The sequence below is a fragment of the Gobio gobio genome (genome assembly GCF_949357685.1).
Source record: "Gobio gobio genome assembly, chromosome: 12".
NCBI classification, from domain to species: Eukaryota; Metazoa; Chordata; class Actinopteri; order Cypriniformes; family Gobionidae; genus Gobio; species Gobio gobio.
Window position 1 is genome coordinate 13,676,168 of NC_137105.1, and position 20,480 is coordinate 13,696,647.

Below are 20,480 nucleotides of genomic sequence, written 5' to 3' on the forward strand. Positions count from 1 at the left end.
AGCAAACGGCCAGTAGGCGACTACACACATTCCTCCAGGGTTGGTGACATCACCAGGCTCAATATTTACATAAACCCCTCCTCCGAGAATATTAAATAGGGGGGGTGAGGCCATTTTGTATCGCGGCGCTGTTGTGGTTAGTTAGGCTGGAGTGTTGTTGCCGCGATGCCGAGGAAACGCTGTTATATTCATCCGGATTGCAGGTCTGGGGTACTTGCTTTGTTCAGCCTTCATAGGGACAGGGGTGCGTTGAGAGCGTTTAACATACAACATGTTATATGCACGTGTGTATGAGACAGAAGGGAACAGGCACGTGCGGGGCTCCCGCAGCACATGTCACGGAGGGAAACTTTCACAATGTTCGCAATGTTCACAATGTTCAACACCGGATTTGCACAACGTCAGCTGCATAAGGCAAACACTGCCAGTGTGTGAATGCACGACGCGCGCGGGGCTCCCTCCCGCAGCAGTTTTTCACGGAGGAAAACTTTCACAATGTTCGCGAGTTCAATGCAGGATATGCACAACGGCTTGACCTGAAAGCTGGATTTACAAACAGAAGCTGTTTACGGGCCACAACCTGTAAGTCTGATTTAGTTTTCATCGATGTGTTTTCCTGTAATAGGTTGTAGCAAGGAAGTAAACAGATGACAACACTGTTCTGCAAACCAGTCTGTTAAATGCTTATTCATACTTAACGTTATCCGACGAACACCTATCGTTACAAACACTAACGTTAAAATCTCACCAGCGAACTTGGCATTAGTGTAAATGATTCTTTGATTAGAGCTTTTATGTATTATTTATCTACAGGCATGCTAAACATGGTTCTGTGTGTGATTTGGCTACTATAGTAAAGCCAGTGTTTAGTGTTTTGGGTTAATAGTTCTTGCGACAGATATTTGGCTATAATCGTTCTAAAAATACAAAAGTAACAGTGCCATTCAGTAGCGATCACTATAGATCCGCAGTCTTAACTCATTAGGACTGAACAGGTTCTGCTCGATCATCTTCACTAAAATGTTCTGGGTCTGATTCGGGCTCAGATTGGTGTGGTTTTATTGACGCCATCGTTTCTAATACTGACCAAAGCACAGTCTACCGGTAAGGTAAGGGGCGTGACATTTCCGACAAACGTACACTGCGGTTAGCGAATCACAACACACTGGGCCAGCTAACCAATCTGAGCCCATTGCGTATTTTTGAGGGACTGGCTTCATACAACCCGGAAAGCATCAGACCGTTTTACAAGGAGGGACAGAGCAGTGTAGAATAAATGTCAAATATATGAAAAATAATGTTTTTTTTTTTAAAAACGAAGCATTAACACATGTTACAGTGCACCCCACAAACACAATCAAGCCTTCAAAACAATGTGTTTTACCACCCCTTTAAAGTATTCAAGCATTTATTCATTTTTAACTGCAGGTTAGATGCATTTATGATGCCTCTGAGCTGCATTAAACAGGCTAAATAAATATATCTAAATGTTACTTCAGATGCAGCTTTTCTCTTTCCTCTTCATTGCAAAAATGAATTTTGTTAATACTGATTTCATTTGATTGGTAAAAGCCCTATTGTGTCTTATTCTAATTGGATTGAATTTTGACACAAAAGATGATGCATAAATTGAATTAGTTAGGAAAAATGTCTTATAGAATAGAATGCCCCTAAAAGGTAAAAATGTATTTAAACTTATTGGAAAAGTTCATTTCTCTCACTGCTGCGGACTAACCACCGCACCGAATATGAAGAATATAAAAAGCTTTGAGAGGCAGCTGTCCTGTCCCCGGCAGTCCTAAACCTGCCAAGGTAGCAGCACAATAACACACTCAGCAAAATATTGTCTAAATTATCATTATCGATAAAATCCCTGAAAATATCGAGATATAATTGTTTGGGTCAATATCGCACACCCTGATGCTCACATCAGCCAACATTATCGTAAATATGGAACACAAGTTAATCTGTAGGCATACGAGTTTGATTCATCTTTATGGTCAGCACTGTTTTAGTCATCCAGGATGGAGAGAAGTCTGCAAACAGACAAAAGTTTGAACAACTGGCTGTCAGGTACAGTCATAACATGCTAATAATAGTGGACTTTAGGAGGAACACCCCACTCCCCAACTCACCATCACGAACAGCACTGTGGCAGCAGTGGGGTCAATCAGGTTTCTGGGCTCCACCATCTCCCAGGACCTGAAGAGACGGGGGACAATCACATTATAGAAAAAGGCCCAGCAAAGTTCAACCTGCCACAGGAGCTGCTGACACAGTTCTACTCAGCCGTCGTTGAGTCTGTCCTGTGTTCATCTATAACTGTCTGCTTTGGTTCAGCCAGTAAATCAGACATCATGAAACTACAACGGACAGCCCGGAGTGCGGAAAGGATTATTGGTGCCCCCCTGTGCCCACCCTCCAGGACCTGTACTCTTCCAGAGTGAGGAAAAGGCCAGGTCCAATCATCACAAACTCCATCTCACCCCGGCCACAACCTATATGAACTGTTGCCACACCTCATATCACTAGGCACTAGAACATCTAGGCACAGGAACAGTTTCTTCCCACAGGCTATTTCCCTCTTGCCTTCCATGTGCAATAACCCCACTTGTTTGTGCAATATCCTTTTTATTCATATTATTATGCACCATTGCATAACACTGTACACATTTGTATTACCTGTAAATGTTTATTCTGACTAAACCTATTTGACTCTATACTTCTTCATATATAATTTTTATTTTTAAATGTTATTAAGTGTTTTATTTTTATATGTGTGTACTGGAATTTTCAATACCAATGTAAAATCCACTTAGCAATAAAGCTCTTTCTGATTGTGATAACCCTGGGTTTTAAATACCTGCTCCAGAGACCTTCTATGCTTCTAAAATGCTACAGTGAGTCGTTTAGAATCAGAAAACCAATTATAAACTGCCTCAGTTGTTTACCTTATTAAATATTCATATGTACTGTACAGTTGCTAAAACTCTCACGCCTAGTCGTCAGCATGAAATTAAAAGTTGCCATGGTATTTTCTTCCTTATTGTGACATATCCGAGTGAAAAAGTTTCACAAACAACAAAAAATGTAGGGCGGGATTTCATGATGACTTTCATTTATAATTGGAGTAATAAAGACATACTATTATTTTTGCTGAGTGTTTCAGGAAACTTAAAAGGTTAGTTCACCTAAAAATGAAAATTACCCCATGATTTACTAACCCTCATGCCATCCGACGTGTATATGAATTTCTTCTTTCAGATGAATACAATCAGAGATATATTAAATAATGTCCTGGCTTTTCCAAGCTTTATAATGGCAGTGAATAGAGGATTAGATTTTGAAGCCCAAAAAGATGCATCCATCCATCATAAAGGATATCCACAGGGCTCCAGGGGGTTAATAAAGGCCTTCTGAACTGAAGCAATGCGTTTGTGTGAGAAAAATATCCATACTTAAAACGTAATAAACTAAAATAACTAGCACAGACGGCCGTATGCATCGATTTATGCGAAAGAGTAACCCCTGACCTGGCCAACACGGAACGCAGAGAATAAAGCAAAACAAAACACTGGTCACATTTCAAAGTCTAAAACAATCATTTTTTGAGAGAAATGTAAGAGGAGCTTGAATTTGTTAAAGCTTACGCTACTCCTACATTGCGTCATGGGTTACTCTTTTGGTGGAAGTCGACTTGCGATTAGGCCGTCTGCCGGAAGCTAGTCATTTTAGTTTTTAAAAGGTTTTATATATGGATATTTTTCTCACAAAAATGCATCACTTCGCTTTTATAAGGCTTTTATGATGGATTGATGGACTTTTGGGGCTTCAAAATCTAATCCTCTATTCACTGCCATTATAAAGCTTGGAAGAGCCATGATAATATTTAATAAATCTCTGATTGTATTCGTCCGAAAGAAGAAAGTCATATATTCCTAGGATGGCTTGAGGGCGAGTAAATCATGGAGTAATTTAAATTTTGGGGTGAACTATTCCTTTAACACAATAAAGCAGATCTAAATGGCGACAGCCAACACAGTTGAGTTGAGTTAAGTTATTAAACAGGATTTGTGTCTTTGGCCACTCAACAATCCCAGAGTTTACAAATGTGCTCTGTGAAATTTCAAAACCACTACATGGTTAATTGCGAGCCCAGGAAATGTATGAACAGTGTGGATATGAAACAAGATAGCCGAGTTTTCCACTTATCCATGCAGGCTTAATAATGACCAAAGTTCATTTCAATTCTGAAAAGGCAATTTGTTTGAGTAGTAGAGTAAATGGAGTTTGACCTGGGATCTACAATACAAGAGTGACCTCTTGTGGTTACAACGTTTGTTCAAACAATACATAAATCTATTCAACACATTTTAATTATTTTGTACCCCCTAATAGGTATAAATATTTTGTTTTGATAGGATAAAAAAATATTTTAATTTGACTGTATGAGTCGCAAATTATTATCATAAATAAATAAAATTGGGAAAAGGCCAAACGTTCAAGATGCGAGTGATCCATTGCAACTGAAAAGATTCGCACAAATGTTTTGTTTCAACAGCACGAAACCATCTACGGTCAGAGAAGATAGACAGGGCAGACAAGAGCCGACAATCTGCCCATTCCACCCGCGCATCAACAACAATCATTTAATATCTGGATCGAGAGTTCCGCGCTGTATTTATCGCGGATTTTCTGGTAAGACATAATCACACTGCCGCAGTTTTATCGATATAATGCACCGGTAAGTGAAACGCTATTTCAACTGCTACAGTGGACGTTTACTTATATGCGATACAAATCCTAATTAATACTCTACAGAAGACTTTATATAACGACAATTCCTTGCACATGGATATAATTAGTCTGCTCAAAAACAATCAGAGGTCTACATGTACTGTAACTAATTTTCTTGTGGAGGACAGAGTGTTCTAGTATTTTGTCACATAATGCTTTCCGTCATGACTAGTTCGAGTCTGACTCCTTTCCGCGAATCGATTCTTTCGATCAGTTCATTTGATTTAGTTCTGTTTATTGTAGCCATGATTTAGTTCTTAAATTCCCTAATACTCGTACTCAAACATAATTCGCATTTACATTAAAATCTATATGAGCTACACAAAATTACTATATTAAATATTTAATTGATGTGATCCGGTATCCAGACAGAATTGGTAAAGTTCTCAAGGGCGCAAGGATTCAATTAGTAGTGAACACATAGGCATAACGTACTGATACATTTAAAAAAAAGTTTATCAAAACTTTAGATAAAATAGTAGATAAATGTAAGATAATATCACCTCTCTTTCGTATGTATATAAAGCTGTCATAACATAAACATTTTCCAGTGCGTTTTCGCGCCGTCACTCAAGCTATCGTTGCACTCCAAACAAGCGTGGGGTTACCGCACCTTTCGTTGACTCGGTTCTCATAGAAAAGATCCGACTCAAAAGAACGATTCATTCACGAATTGGATTCGGACATGGCTAGTGACGTCATATTCAAACGCCATCACATCTGTGTTTGTTGTGTTAGCATGTTACTACAGTAGACGAGTTTTCTCGTAGTTTTTGGGTTTTACTCAGCTCAGATGGAGCCAAAAAGAGTCGTTTTATGATAAGAGGACGTTACATGCCTCGACACACTAATCCTAACTATGTCAGACCAGGAGTATCTCCAAAGTAAGTTCATATTTGGATTGTGAGTATTGATTATGCTAATAATGACTGTCAAAAGCAAAACTGCATGATAATATTTTAATGTAAATTAACAATTAAATAAATATATATATAATGAAATTATACATAGAATGTTTCAATAAATAAAACGTACAGTGCCGTAAATCAGGTATTTTATTTATTTATTTGTACATACTTTCATAATGCTCATATTTATTGATTGCAACATTTCATGGTATATACAATGCCAGGAGGATATATATTGTCTACATTTTATTGGTGTGTGTGTGTTTTTCAAATGCCTTTTCATTTAACGTTACAGGAAATAAATGTTTTTCATGCCTTGTTTATTAATTTATGCTTTCATTTCATTGTACCTTTTTGCTACATTCTATTATGTATTTTAATCATGTTATTATATAATTATTTCTTTAATTTAGTCTGTTAAATCCCTCCTTATATAAGAAACAAGGTGTTGTTTATATATATATATATATATATATATATATATATATATATATATATTAGTAATATGGCTGTCACTGTGTATAAATATTGTGTTGTATAAATAACTTTACTTTTAATAAATAACTTTACTTTTACTGAAAATTTACCATTTGTCTTGCATAGTTAAACTGATTCTGAAGCATGAGTGACTCCTGATTTCCATCCTTAGTTTCTATATGATATTAGAAAAAATAGTAGCATAAACACATTTACAATACAAACCATAACAATTCTTAATAAAAAGTCTTATTTATAATGATTCTACAATATTTCAGGCAAGGTAACTTCAGTTAGTGTGTCCATTGTAAAACCATTGTAAATATTTCGAAGAGTTTGCTCTTTGGTATAATGAAGGAGGTTTTCTTTCCTCTTGCAGTCATCCCATGTTTGGCCGTTACCTGAGCACAGTGGGCTTTCCGCCTGCTCATACGGTTTACAACCACTGGAGACACTGGTACCAGCCTGGTCATTTATGGTGGACACAACCACCTCACCTGCATCATCCCTCTTCCTATTTCAGCACGGTCAGACACCCCTCCAACTGGCCCCCGAGACCTCCGGATCCGTACAGCTGGAGCTCCTGGAGGCAAACTGGAATACTGTCACACACTCAACCCATACGAGGCCTTCACTTTTCCGCAGGTCTGATGGACCGCTCTGGTAGGGAGCCACCCGCGAAGAGGAGGAAGAGTGCAGACGGGCGGCCAGTAGGGGAAAGATCTCAACGCTCACCTGAACGTGCACATCCAAAAGGCAGCAGGAGTCTACAAGGAAGTCCTGAATTGCTACGCAACGTAACCAGCATTCCAGTGCCCCCTGGGAAATTTCCTTCAAGCCCAGAGAGGACTGCAGCCACACCAGGTGAATGATTTGGGTGCTCGTTTTAATTTATGTTGATGTATTGGTGTGTAGTTGTGCATAAAAAGCCAAATCCACAATCTTTTCCCTTCACAGAGTTGAAGAGACACTGGGAGGATCTTTGTAATGCTGCATCTGCGAAAGAAGGGAAACAAAAATGGCCATTTGATTTTTCTGTGATGTCCTATAATATCCTCTCGCAAGACCTGCTCTGTGATAACACGTACCTTTACAGACACTGTAATCCTCCCGTTCTGGACTGGCGCCATAGGTTTCCAAACATCATCAAAGAGCTGGAACAACACAGTGCTGATGTAAGTGAATGAATCATTTGTTGTATATTTTCATTATTTCTCATCCCCGCGTACAACTTATTTGCGTAAAATTGCTGGATTCAACTTTCTGGCCTTTTGTGCTTTATACCTTACATTGTTGCAAGTCACACATCACTTCAAAACTGTCTGACTGGGTTGAACTCTTTGCCAGCATATTTCTTACATAAGAGTGTATGAACAGTTATGGGTCAATGACATGACATGTATTTTTTGTGTCCGAATTCATTATTTTTATTAAATAATTTTAATAAATACATGTCATATATTAAATCGATCTACAATATTTCCTTTATAAGAAACCCTTTAAATTTTTTTGAAATTCAATTGACTTTTTGAGTTGTGGTGTTTGAAAGACCAAAAAGGTCTGGTGGTGCGACCGTCCGAACGTACAAGCAGAAAACAAAACTGCAATAAAAAGGTTCATTAAATTGTTAATCAAATAGTTTGGCATGATTTTACGTTAAATTCCTTATAAATGAGGGGAAATAGTGTATCAGTCCTATTTCAAAACTATTCTATTACTTGAAAAACTTTTGTCCGAAAAATTTACTTCTCCACATGTCAGGGAGGGCGACCGACATAAAAATGCCATTTTATGCAATGTTACTTTAAGAAAACCATGTGACCGCATATGACATCACACAGAAGACCCCAGAGGACCCCTTTGGTGCAGTAACAATGTTAGTCACCCTCGCCATAAATATTAGATAATTTGACATGTTTGAGTAATGATGAGGTTGATTCAAGTTTTCAAAGTTTTGACCCCTGGAAAACTTTGGAAATGTGTTATTATAAAAATTTGTATTTGATTTAAAAAATGTATGTATAACCTTGAGCATATGGTCAAACATTTGTATAGGTGTCCAAGTTAATGCCTGTTAGATTTGAATTGAGTTTGAAATGTCAGGTGGTGCGACCAGAAAATTTTGCATTAAAAGTAAAAATTCCCACTGCAATTGCAAAATGAAGTAAGAAATATAACTGTAAACTGTTATATAATGTATACAAATACTTTTTACAGTTAAAAACAAAACATAAAAACTCCTTATGGAAAATTGGGTGTTTGAACACAGAAAAGTGTCCGTTTATATGAATAGGACTAAAAGGGAATTTACCATTTGATATGCATTTTAGACACTACAATGATTCATATCTACAAATTTTCAGTAGTGCTAAGTACATTAAGTGTATATTATTTTAAATGAATATATGGTCGCACCACCTGATATTTTCTGGGTGGTAAAATCAGAAATCTTGTTTAATAATGAATTAATGCTGTCTTAAAAGCTGTAAAACCAAAATGAATCAACACCCTACATTTTTTGGACTTAAAAATGCATTTTAAAACTTTTTTTTTTTTGCTTAAAATTATATATATTTTTTATCTTAACCTTATTTGTCATTGACCCTTATGCTCGAGCCTGGAGCCATTTATGTTATTTTTATGTAATGGTAGGGATACACAGATATTAAAATTCCGGCTAATATCAATAAGCCGATAGTCATTTTCATGTTATGACTGATAACAGTAAATATCAGGTTTTAAAATTCTATTCTATTTTCTCTAAATAAATTAAGATGAAAACACTAAAAACTAAAGTCAATCATTTTAAATGCAGTAGAATTTAGGTGTTGTATGACAAATGGTTGCATTGATTATAAGATTTGCTAAAGATTACATTTAGCAGAGTTATAAAAAAGACTATCTTTGAGTTTCAGATGCCTAACAATGCTTTGTTTTTATATTCAGTGGACAAAAATGGATGATTTTCTTGAAATATCTGCAAAATATCTTTTTCTATAGATAATGTGCCTGCAGGAGGTGCAAGAGGACCACTATCAGCAACAAATCAAACCCTTGCTAGAATCTTTAGGTACTTGCTTTACTTCCTTGATGTCTCTATGTATCTTTAGTTTTGTTTATGTATTATGTCTATTTAAATATATTTTAAAATGTAATTTATTCCTGTCTGGCTAAGCTGATTATAAAAATCAGATAATATGCTGAATTGTTGCTTGAGAAACATTTTTTATTATCAACACTGTAAATGGTTGTGGTGCTTAATATTTTTTTGTGGATTTTGAGATGAATTTTTTTTCAGGATTCTTTGATTAATAGAAGATTAAAGCATTTATTTGAGAGAGTTATTGTAACAATGCAATTTTTTTACCATCACTTAATCAATTTAATGCATCCTTGTTGAATAAAAGCATTAATTTATTTAAAAAAAATTCTTACTGACCCCAAACCTTTGATTGGTAGCATATAAGAAATGGGTTTCACATTGGTAATCTGGGATTCCAAATCTTTGTAAACATGGCAAGATTTAGGGATTTTAAAAAATGGGGGAGGGGGGTGTTAGATTTCAAAATAAAATGTTCACAACTGGACTTTTTGACCTTACTGTATTAAATAAATTGTTCATTTTTAACGCAAGAATTCTCTGCCCTTAAAACAGGCTACCATTGTGAATTCAAACGGAGAACGGGACTTAAGCCTGACGGATGTGCTGTGGTCTTCAAACGCGAGCGCTTCTCTTTGGTCTCCTGTCATCCTGTGGAGTATTTCCGCCGTGGCATCCCTCTCCTGGACCGTGATAACGTGGGCCTGATTGTGCTGCTGCGTCCCATTGACCCCCATAGCTCGCTGACCAACGTCTGTGTGGCCAACACACATTTGCTGTACAATCCTAGACGCGGGGACATTAAATTGGCCCAGCTGGCTATGCTGCTGGCAGAGATAAGCCAGGTGGCCCAGTTACCTGACAGCAGCGTTTGTCCTGTGCTGCTCTGTGGGGATTTTAACTCCGTACCCTGGTCTCCCCTGTATCGCTTTATTAAGGACAGCAGACTGGACTATGATGGCATACCTATTGGGAAGGTAGATAATCTTGGGATGTTTCCTTGCTCTTTTTTTTTTTTTTAGACACAGTTTTGGCATATCTTAAATTTTCTGACTTGATTTTGCAGGTGTCAGGACAGGAGGACAACCCAAGAGGGCAGCGTATTCTCACTGTGCCAATTTGGCCCAGAAATCTGGGCATCTCTCAGCAGTGCCAGTATGAAAGCCAAACAAAAGGTCACCTTTCAGCCTTTATTACATATAATATAACAGACACTAACTGGATAATAATTAGCAAGAACTAGTGCTGTCAAACGATTAAAATATTTAATCGCGATTAATCGCATTAATGTCATAGTTAACTCACAATTAATCACAATTAATCGCACATTTTTATTTATTCTAAATGTCCCTTGATTTCTTTTTGTCCCATTATTTTTTCTTATTTTAATGCTCTTATCAACATAGAAAAGTGGATCGGCTTGCTTTGTTCAAATGTTTGTTTTATTGAAAACAACATTGGCATACTTTAGTGTTCGATTTCACACCAACATTCTCACTTGAAGCAAATAATCTCACACAATGTAACACTGCCCATCAATAAAAGGGTGAAACAAATACTTTGTTGCACAAACAGCCCCTTCAACAGCACTTTCTAAGGGATCAAAACAGGGTGATACAAAATAAAATTACAAAGTGCACATGCAAGGTAAACTAGGACTCCGCCTATAGTGCAGTTAAACCAGGGGTCCATCCGGACCGCGAAGCCTTTTGACATAATGAAACAGTTAACGTTGCAATGCTCAGTTACTACGTTCAGACCCAGACGCGCGGTCAAGCATGCAGTGAAGAAGAGACTGGTGGTGCGCTCACACCGGACGCGAATGACGCGACATGCACACCGCTTAATCCGCGCCGCAGAATGTCTATTTGCGTCTTTGCATTGACTTAAATCACTCGCGCAAAACGCTTCATTCGCGTCTGGTGTGTAGGCTACGCACCATCAGAGCAGAAAGCAGCGCTCAAGACAAGAACTTTTAGTTGAAGACCCCTGAGTTAAACCATGGCTTAATACGTTTCTCATTTCGGCGTCTCACGCTTGCCATCCACGTCTACTCTTTTAATGGCCCAAACGGGCAGCCGCAGCGTGCCTGATGTTTTGTTTCCGGTCTAGCTACATCCGGAGTGGTGTTGTAGTTTTTCTAACGTTACTAGTTGTTGCAACAGCATGTGAAAAAACTACAAAGTTTGTTAGACCAAAAAGAACGTTAATCTCGCGATAAAAAAATTGACGCCGTTAAAATAGGTTTGCGTTAACGCCGTTAATAACGCGTTTAACTGACAGCACTAGCAAGAACATTTGAAAACTCTAACAAATTTAACATTCTGTTCCACAGTGTATTTGAATGTTATTTCTGATGATCACTGTATGTACCATTCGGAAGTTTGGGATCTCTTATGATCGCCAAGGCTGCATTTATTTGATCCAAAATACAGTAAAAACAGTAATATTTTGAAATATTATAAAGAAACTTGATGTTTTGGAAAAAAACAGAATAGAACGTTTTATATTGCAATATATATAAAAATTATTATTGTGATGGCAAAGCTGAATATTCAGGAGCCACTCAGTGTCACATGATCCTTCAGAAACATGTATTATTATTATAATTATTATGTGGACGATTGTGCTACATAATACTTTTGTGGAAACATTGAATTATTTTTTTTTTTTTTCAGTTTAAAAGAACAGCATTTATTTGGAATATAAATCTTTTGTAACAATGTAAATGTCTTTACTGTCACTTTTGGTCAATTTAATGCATCCTTGCTGGATCAGAGTAACAATTTATTTAAATTTATTTTAAAGATTCAAACATTCACTTATGCTCCAGAAGAAAACTTTTTGAATTTGAAGATCAAAATAAACTACTTAATTTGTCTTCTGGAAAGCATGCAAGTATCTTATTTTATGTTACTAAAAAAAAAGGAAAAAAAATAAATAAATAGTTCAAAAGTTTTCACCCCCTTAATGCATTTTATATATGAATTACATATTTAATGCAATGTTATTTGTGTGGCTTAAAGGTGCACTGTGTAAATTTGAGCAGCATCTAGCTCACCCCTACCTAGCACATAGAGAAGCTACGGTGGCTGACACAGGACAAAGATGTCGTCGTCTGAGACAACAGAGAGTAGCTAGCGCTCTGTAGAGTTTGTCCGTTTAGGGCTACTGTAGAAACATTGCGGCGCAAAATGGCGACTTCACAGTAACTTCGCGACTTTGCGGTGTATGTAGATAGAAATGGCTCATTCTAAGGTGGTAATAACATAACAGTTGTAAGGTCTTTGTACACCACTGAAAACATAGTTATGTATATTATATTGTATTTCTGTCAATAGATCCTAATACATATTACACACTGCACCTTTAAGTGTCCAGATACGTTTTGGGGCCACTGTATGCACTTTGAAAGCAACTTTGACATTCATTCTTACTATACATTACAGTGTAGTAAACAGTAATATTGATTTAAACAGAGCATTAAAGAGCTTTAAAGATGCAACTGCTAACATTTAGTTTGAATTATTTTCACAGATTCTGATTTGACGGATTTGGAGCAGACAGAACTGGATGGGTAGATATAAATCCCAATATATCTCTACAGTGCCTTGCTTGATTCACTCATGCCAGTCACATCGATACAATTTTCATAAACTCTTGACCCTAGTTTCTGTAGCTCTTTTTTTGTTCCTTAACCGTCGACACTTTAAAACCAAGCTGACTTGACAGTCAGTGCTGTTCAGCAAATTTAAGTTGAAGAGATTTGACAGCTCAAAGTGAAGTGTCTTGTTTAACTCCTGTGATGTGTCTTTTCTCAGCGTTGTCAAGGTTAATTTTTTTGAACAGTAATCATTTTTCTCTCGTGTGATCTGTTTTGCAGTTTAACCAAGCCCAGCATAGAGCACTGTTTAAAGCTGACCTCTGCATACTCCCACTATCTTAAAGAGAGCGGTCAACCTGAGATCACCACATGCCACTCGCGTACAGCCATCACCGTCGATTACATCTTCTACTCCGCAGCTCTGGGGGATGTGATGTCTCAAGCAGGTTTGACCATTACATTACTATTCTCTTTCCTAGGAAATACTCAATAGTTGTTGTGTAATGTAACACTTCATTTAAAATATAATCACTACAGCTATTGTGTTTGCGGTCGCCACATGAACTTGTGTTTGCGTTAAATATCCTCTAAGTAGAAGCTGATGCCACTAGACTATCAATGTAAATGTTACATCACCACTCCTGTAATCATGTGACCTGTGATGCTGCAGTTTGCTGCAGTGCAGTACATTCAACAGCAATTTTTTTGCTGCTGCTGGTTACCATGGTACTGTTTTTCCCCCCCCTCACTTACCCAGAATGCAGTGTGCCACCAGAGAAGGGTCTGCAGCTGCTGGGAAGGTTAGCCCTGGTGGGGAAAGATGAACTCCATGAGGTTAACGGCCTTCCCAACCAGCATAACTCCTCTGACCACCTGCCGCTTTTGACACGCTTCCGTCTACACCCTTGAGCTGATGGCCGACGGAACGAAAAGTGAAGAGAAATTGTCTAATAAACTGTTTACTTTGTACTGTGAGTTTTTTCACACCAGCAAAGAAATGATTTATAGATTCTCTTAAGGCTGTCTATGACAAACTTGAAGCAGAAGTGGAACTTGTCTGAAGTTATGAGCATAGATACCTAATTTACCCAGTTAATTAAAGGCACATTCATGCTGTGTCCAATAAATTAGGGATGTTTTATTGTGAAATATGGCAGCTTTGACACTAAGCGAGTCATTTCATGAAGATTTTAATATTTTTTTATTTTGAAGGTTTTACAAGGTATCTCTCTTTCAGAACTCTGATCATTTTAAAGATACCAATAAAAAGAGGGGAAAAAATAAAGGATTTTATCTTTAAGCTGTTGAAGTATTTATGTAGTATTATTTGTATTGCTGTTCATTTAGCAAAAAACTGTACAGTGGTGCAAAAAGGCAGAGTACAGAGAAATTCATGCAATTTCATGTTATGCTGATAATATAATTTATTTATTAAGTTTGTAAATAATTAATGTTATGCAATTGGCAGATGCATTTATCCAAAGCGACTTACATTGGCATTCAAGATCCACATTTTATAAGTTCTTGCTTTCCCTGGGAATCAAACCCATGATCTTGTGTTGCTAACGCTTTGCTCTACTATTTGTGTTGAAGCATTGTGCTGATAGTTCTTTTTAAATATTTTGAATTGGGTTTTATTTGTGTTTTCATTTAAATTTTCGTTAAATTCTTAGTTATTTTATTGTGTTTTTGTCATATTTTAGTCATCTTTTAAAAAATGTCTAGATAGTTTTTCTACAAATTTAAGTTTTAGTTATTTTAGTATACATCAAATTAAACGAAATGGAAATGAGAAATGTTGCTTTGGCAACTAGCTGAAATAAAACAAGGTTATTTTATTTCAGTTAATGTTTATTTAGTTTAGTTAACTATAATAACCCTGCTAATTAGACTTGTTTGTAAAAACTCTTGCATTTAGACTGGCCTGTTTCTCTGATTTCTCTTTTCTCAGGCCCTTTACATTTTGTCCTCAAAGTTGATGTGTTAGAAGCAGGAAAAATGGTTAAGCGTAAGGATTTGAGCGAGTTCAGTGGTGAACCGGCGACGGTCATGGGCAGCCAAAGCTCATTGATGCACGTGGGGAGTGAAGGCTGTAGCTCAAATTGCTTAAGAATCAAGAAGTTAATGCTGGTTCTGATAGAACGGTGTCAGAATACACAGTGCATCGCAGTTTCTTGCGTATTGGGCGGCATAGCTGCAGACCAGTCAAGGGTGCACATGCTGACCCCTGTCCACCGCCAAAAGCGCCAACAGTGGGCATGTGAGCATCAGAACTGGACCACGGAGCAATGGAAGAAGGTGGCCTGGTTTGATGAATCACGTTTTCTTTTACATCACGTGGATGGCCGGGTGCATGTGTGTCGCTTACCTGGGGAACACATGGCACCAGGATGCACTATTGGAAGAAGGCAAGCCGGTGGAGGCAGTGTGATACTTTGGGAAATGTTCTGCTTGGAAACCTTGTGTCCATCCATCCATCCATGTGGGTGTTACTTTGACACGGACCACCTACAGTACCAAAACATTGTTGCAGACCATGTACACCCTTTCATGGAAATGGTATTCCCTGGTGGCTGTGGCCTCCAAATTCCCCAGATCTCAATCCAATCGAGCATCTGCGAGATGTGCTGAACAAACAATTCCGATCCATGGAGGCCCCACCTTGCAACTTACAGGACTTAAAGGATCTGCTGTAAACATACCACAGCACATCTTCAGGGGTCTAGTGGAGTCCATGGCTGCGTCGAAAACCTAGGCAGCTGACTCGTTGCCTCGCTGCCTTATCAGATAATTACTTGTAAGGCAGCGTTTGTGCATGAAGGCACCTCACAAAACTAATTTCGGACAGACTTCTTAGGCAGTGTAACCGTTTAATGATCTGCAGCAAAATAGAGAGAGCTTTGGTGAGAATTAAAGAAATATTTAATTACTACATTAGTCATTTCTCGCTGGAAATGACATCGGTAAAAAACATACATTTACACACAAACTGACCAGCAAACGCAACTTTCGGATGCCATCTTTTTTCCGCTGCTCAACTGTAACAGAATGGAAAGCACAGGATTGTGGGATATCAAAGGCAGCGAAGGATACATAAATGCTGCCTTCGAAAAATCGATCAGATGAAGGTATCTCAGGAGACAGGAAGTGAAGCTAACATTAGATTCGGACGTGCCTTGATGCCTTCCTGCCTTGAAATGTGTCCTCCGAAGGCAGCATTTTGCAGGTTTCGGACGCAGCCCATGCCTTGACGGGTCGGGCTGCAAAGGGGGGACCAACACAATATTAGGTCATAATGTTATGCCTATATATATATATATATATATATATATATATATATATAGCAGCAATACATGCATATTGTGCAATATTTATGTACAGATATACAATGTTATACATTTTAAATTTATTAAGACTACCAAGATCGTAAACTAGATGCAGTTTCAGATTATTCCTAAACTGGACATTTCTGTAATTATAGTGAACTTCAATAGCCTACTGTTACATTTTGCATTTAGATCATTCCTTCCCTCAAAATACAAGCTAATATTTGTGTGAGGCAGCTAGCGTCATCTCCTTTTTCCAAAATGATAGCTACTCTTGGCTCTCCTATCAGTTAAATGGGCAGAAACCGTGTCTGTTCTCATAACTAATCCTTGCATGACTGTGCAAATCAAATGTGCATTACAGCTCGAATATATTCTGAAAGTGAAGGGAAAACTCGATTTCTGGATTATTAAAATCCAGATGATAAAACGTTGAGATTCAGCGGTTTGTTCTTTGGTATATTTTCTCTAGGAGTGAGACAATGGTGGGTGTTCTAGGAGTCCTTTTATCCTGGGAGAAGAATTTTTGGTAAATCCGCTGCGGCTCTATTCCTGTGAGTGACGCTGTCTTTGTAAGAAGATTAATGCAGACATATTCTCTCTGTGCAGAAAGACTTCACTCAGACTGGGTTCGGAAACTATGTGAGATTTAGGGCAACTGAAGTTGCATCACCTGGTTTAATCTCAAACCTTCTCTTTTGCAAGAGCAGCTCATTGGCCTACAGAGAGAGACAGCTGCGAACACCGCTGAATATTCAGACGGGAGTGCAGAGAGGTTTGTTTAACCCTCTGGAATTGTTTGGGGGTCACACTTGTGTTGTTCGCGGTCAAAAGAGACCGAACACCTGAAATGTAACTTTTTTTTTTCAGTAAACTCAATTTTTTTTCAATATTTTCTTATATTTTGTATTTTGAGAGAATTTCATGGTACTAATTCATGTTTATGCAATAAATATAATAAATTTTTCCCATTGAAAATAATATCAAAAACATTTCTTATAGATTTTTCATACTTTTCTATTAAAGGGGTGGTAAAACACATTCTTTTGAAGGCTTGATTGCGTTTGTGGGGTGCACTGTAGCATGTTTTCATGCTTCGTTAAAAAAATTTTTTTGACCTTTATTCTACACTGCTCTGTCCCTCCTAGTAAAACGGTCTGATGCTTTCCGGGTTGTATGAAGCCAGTCCCTCAAAAATACTTGATGGGCTCAGATTGGTTAGCTGGCCCAGTGTGTTGTGATTCGCTAACCGCCTAGTGCACTTTTGTCGGAAATGTCACGCCCCTTACCCTTACCGGTAGACCGTGCTTTGGCAGTATTAGAAACAATGGCGTCAATAAAACCATACCAATCTGAGCCCGAATCAGACCCAGAACATTTTAGTGAAGATGATCGAGCAGAACCAGTTCATTCCTCAAGAGTAAAGACTGCGGATCTATAGTGATCGCTACTGAATGGCACTTTTACTTTTGTATTTTTAGAACGATTATAGCCAAATATCTGTCGCAAGAACTAACCCAAAACGAACACTAAACATTGGCTTTACTAGTAAGTTAGCCAAATCACACACAGAACCATGTTTAGCATGCCTGTAGATAAACAATACATAAAAGCTCTAATCAAAGAATCATTTACACTAATGCCAAGTTCGCTGTAACGTTAGGTGTTCGTCGGATAACGTTAAGTATGAATGAGCATTTAACAGACTGGTTTGCAGAACAGTGTTGTCATCTGTTTACTTCCTTGCTACAACCTATTACAGGAAAACACATCGATGAAAAATAAATCAGACTTACAGGTTGTGGCCCGTAAACAGCTTCTGTTTGTAAATCCAGCTTTCAGGACAAGCTGTTGTGCATATCCTGCATTGAACTCGCGAAGATGGTGGAAGTTTTCCTCCGTGAAATGTGCAGCGCGCGCGTCGTGCATCCACGCACTAGCAGTGTTTCTCTCACGCAGCTGACGTTGTTCAAATCCGGCATTGAACTCGCGAAGATGGTGGAAGTTTTCCTCCGTGAGATGTGCAGCGGGAGCCCCGCGAGCGCCTGTTTCCCTCCGTCTCATACACACGTGCATATAACATGCTGTATGTTAAACGCTCTGCAATGCACCCCCGTCCCACAAGGAAGGCTGAACAAAGCAAGTACCCCAGACCTGCAATCCGGATGAAAATAACAGCGTTTCCTTGGCATCGCAGCAACAACACTCCAGCCTAACTATACCACAACAGCGCCGCGATACAAAATGGCCCCACCCCCCCTTATTTAATATTCTCGGAGGAGGGGTTTATGTAAATATTGAGCCTGTTGATGTCACCAACCCTGGAGGAATGTCTGTAGTCGCCTGCTGGCCGTTTGCTGTAGTCCTTAGAAACTGATTTCTTTAAAAGCAAATATCTCCCTTTGCTTTAAACTTTGAACGTTGTAACTTTGCAGATGTTGTTTATGCTCAAGCAGCAACATTACACTCTAGCTAAAGTTAGAATAGTGAAATCGTGGTTTACCACCCCTTTAAAAGCCACAATATGTAATTTTTTCACCAATAGAGGTCGCTTATTCAAAACAAAGGTGTAGCTTGATGACGCCTTGATTTCGTAGAGCTTTTATTATGCCACAGACGACCACTTCCGCTTTTTCAAGTCATGCATGCACAGCGCTGTTTTTATCATATTAGATACATTATTTGAGTGTGTTGAAAGTTATGTTATAATGCTACTCTGTGCGTTCGCTTGGCGGCTACTATGAGACACTTGTGGCACACTGCAGTAAGTTAGATCGATATTAGGCATGGTAAAACATGAAAACGAGATTTAAACAATAGGACTAACTGTGTTGAGCTATATAATGTATTAGACAGTTTCTCCCCTGTCTAATAAAATAAAACACACAGTATATTAAAGCGTCTTTGGTGTTTCCATGCTTTCTACAAAATAAAACAGAAATCGAGGGTAACACGGGTATGATGTCATTGATTGACTGTTGGTGTCCTGCTTAAAATTGCTTATTCCTCTGGATTTAAACATTCTTGGAAACATTTGGGATAATGTAAGTACACAAGTCAACAAAATAATTATATAACATTGTTCTAGTGATTTTTGGATATTTTAGTCCAAAAATCGTACATATTGAGCCTTTAAAGCAGTGTTCCGTGTTAAAATGGAGACAATGCCTTTAAAATAAACATTTTGAGGGCAGATTAGTGCCATTTGGTGGGAATAAAAAAATAAAAACTTCTGTAATGCCTTATGGAACCACTAGATTCCTCTATAGCTAAAAAGGCTAATAGTTGTTTTTAGACATAAACACTTATTTTTATTAAGTTGTGGATTTGGATATAAATTCTCGAAGACTACTTTTTGCCAAGGGTTAGAATTTTTTTTATTTTAATGTTGATTTGAAGTGTCAGTTTTTGCATTAATTTAACTACAGTCAAGCCTGATTACAGAGAAAGATGTTTTGTTACATCAAAATTCATTAAAAATGTAACAAAAATGAACAGGAATGCTTTATCAGAGCTTAATCAACCTGATTTCAACATCTTATTTAAGTCTTCCGACTCAATTTTGCCATATTGTTACAGCCACACCAGTTCATTTTTGCGTGTGTATAATAGTGTGTTGTGAGAGTGTGTATTTGAGTGGGTGTGTCTGTTTTGTACTCTTGATGTTTTAGAGTGTAACCTCTTCCTTACTATCCAATTTTTTACTGCACTGTTGCTGAATTATTGATTTTATTTCACGCATTTGCAAAAACTTGCTTTGTGTTAGTCACACCAGGGCATTCTTTGACTGTGAACAACACAAGTGCGACTATTGTATGACCATTTAGCTTTTTCGAATCAAGTTCACAATTATTTTTATGCTCACATATAGTGACTGCCACAAAAGTCACAGAGCTTCATACCGTTCCAAAGGAAGAAGCGATTTTTAATATTTTGGCCTTAAATTACAGAAAAGCACCAGATTTCTATGCTAAGTAAGGGATAATGCACATTCAGACGATCAGTATCGCAAAATAAACCAGTTTATTATACGGCTACTCAAATACTTTGACATGAAATATTAGATTCAAACCTTACCTGTATATTATCTTCCACTGAGAAAAAAAACACTGTTATGGCCAAGTAACAAAACAAACACTGCAAAATTATATTACAGTATCAATACGGTTTGATATTATTTTCACTACAATCAAAAACTGACATTTTATTTGGAAATACGGCAAGTCTATCCCTCACAGCCTCGCTTTCATACCGGTCATGGTGCTGCT

At 37.8% G+C, this 20,480-nt stretch overlaps 1 protein-coding gene across 4 annotated transcripts; it reads left to right on the top strand.

Annotated features, from left to right (window-relative positions):
• Nucleotides 1-5,497: 5,497 nt before the first annotated feature.
• On the top strand, nucleotides 5,498-14,723 carry angel2 (angel homolog 2). 4 transcript variants are annotated; one of them, XM_079831123.1, is made up of 9 exons: nucleotides 5,498-5,681; nucleotides 6,562-7,046; nucleotides 7,140-7,357; nucleotides 9,183-9,252; nucleotides 9,838-10,259; nucleotides 10,349-10,457; nucleotides 12,820-12,859; nucleotides 13,166-13,332; nucleotides 13,644-14,723. In XM_079831123.1, exons 1-9 carry the CDS (start codon nucleotides 5,614-5,616, stop codon nucleotides 13,793-13,795), a joined length of 1,731 nt encoding a protein of 576 aa, XP_079687249.1. In that variant the 5' UTR covers nucleotides 5,498-5,613; the 3' UTR covers nucleotides 13,796-14,723. The 4 variants fall into 4 exon arrangements, with proteins under 4 accessions (XP_079687249.1, XP_079687251.1, XP_079687250.1 ...); XM_079831125.1 differs by having other exon boundaries at nucleotides 6,706-7,046; XM_079831124.1 differs by having other exon boundaries at nucleotides 5,514-5,700.
• Nucleotides 14,724-20,480: the final 5,757 nt, after the last annotated feature.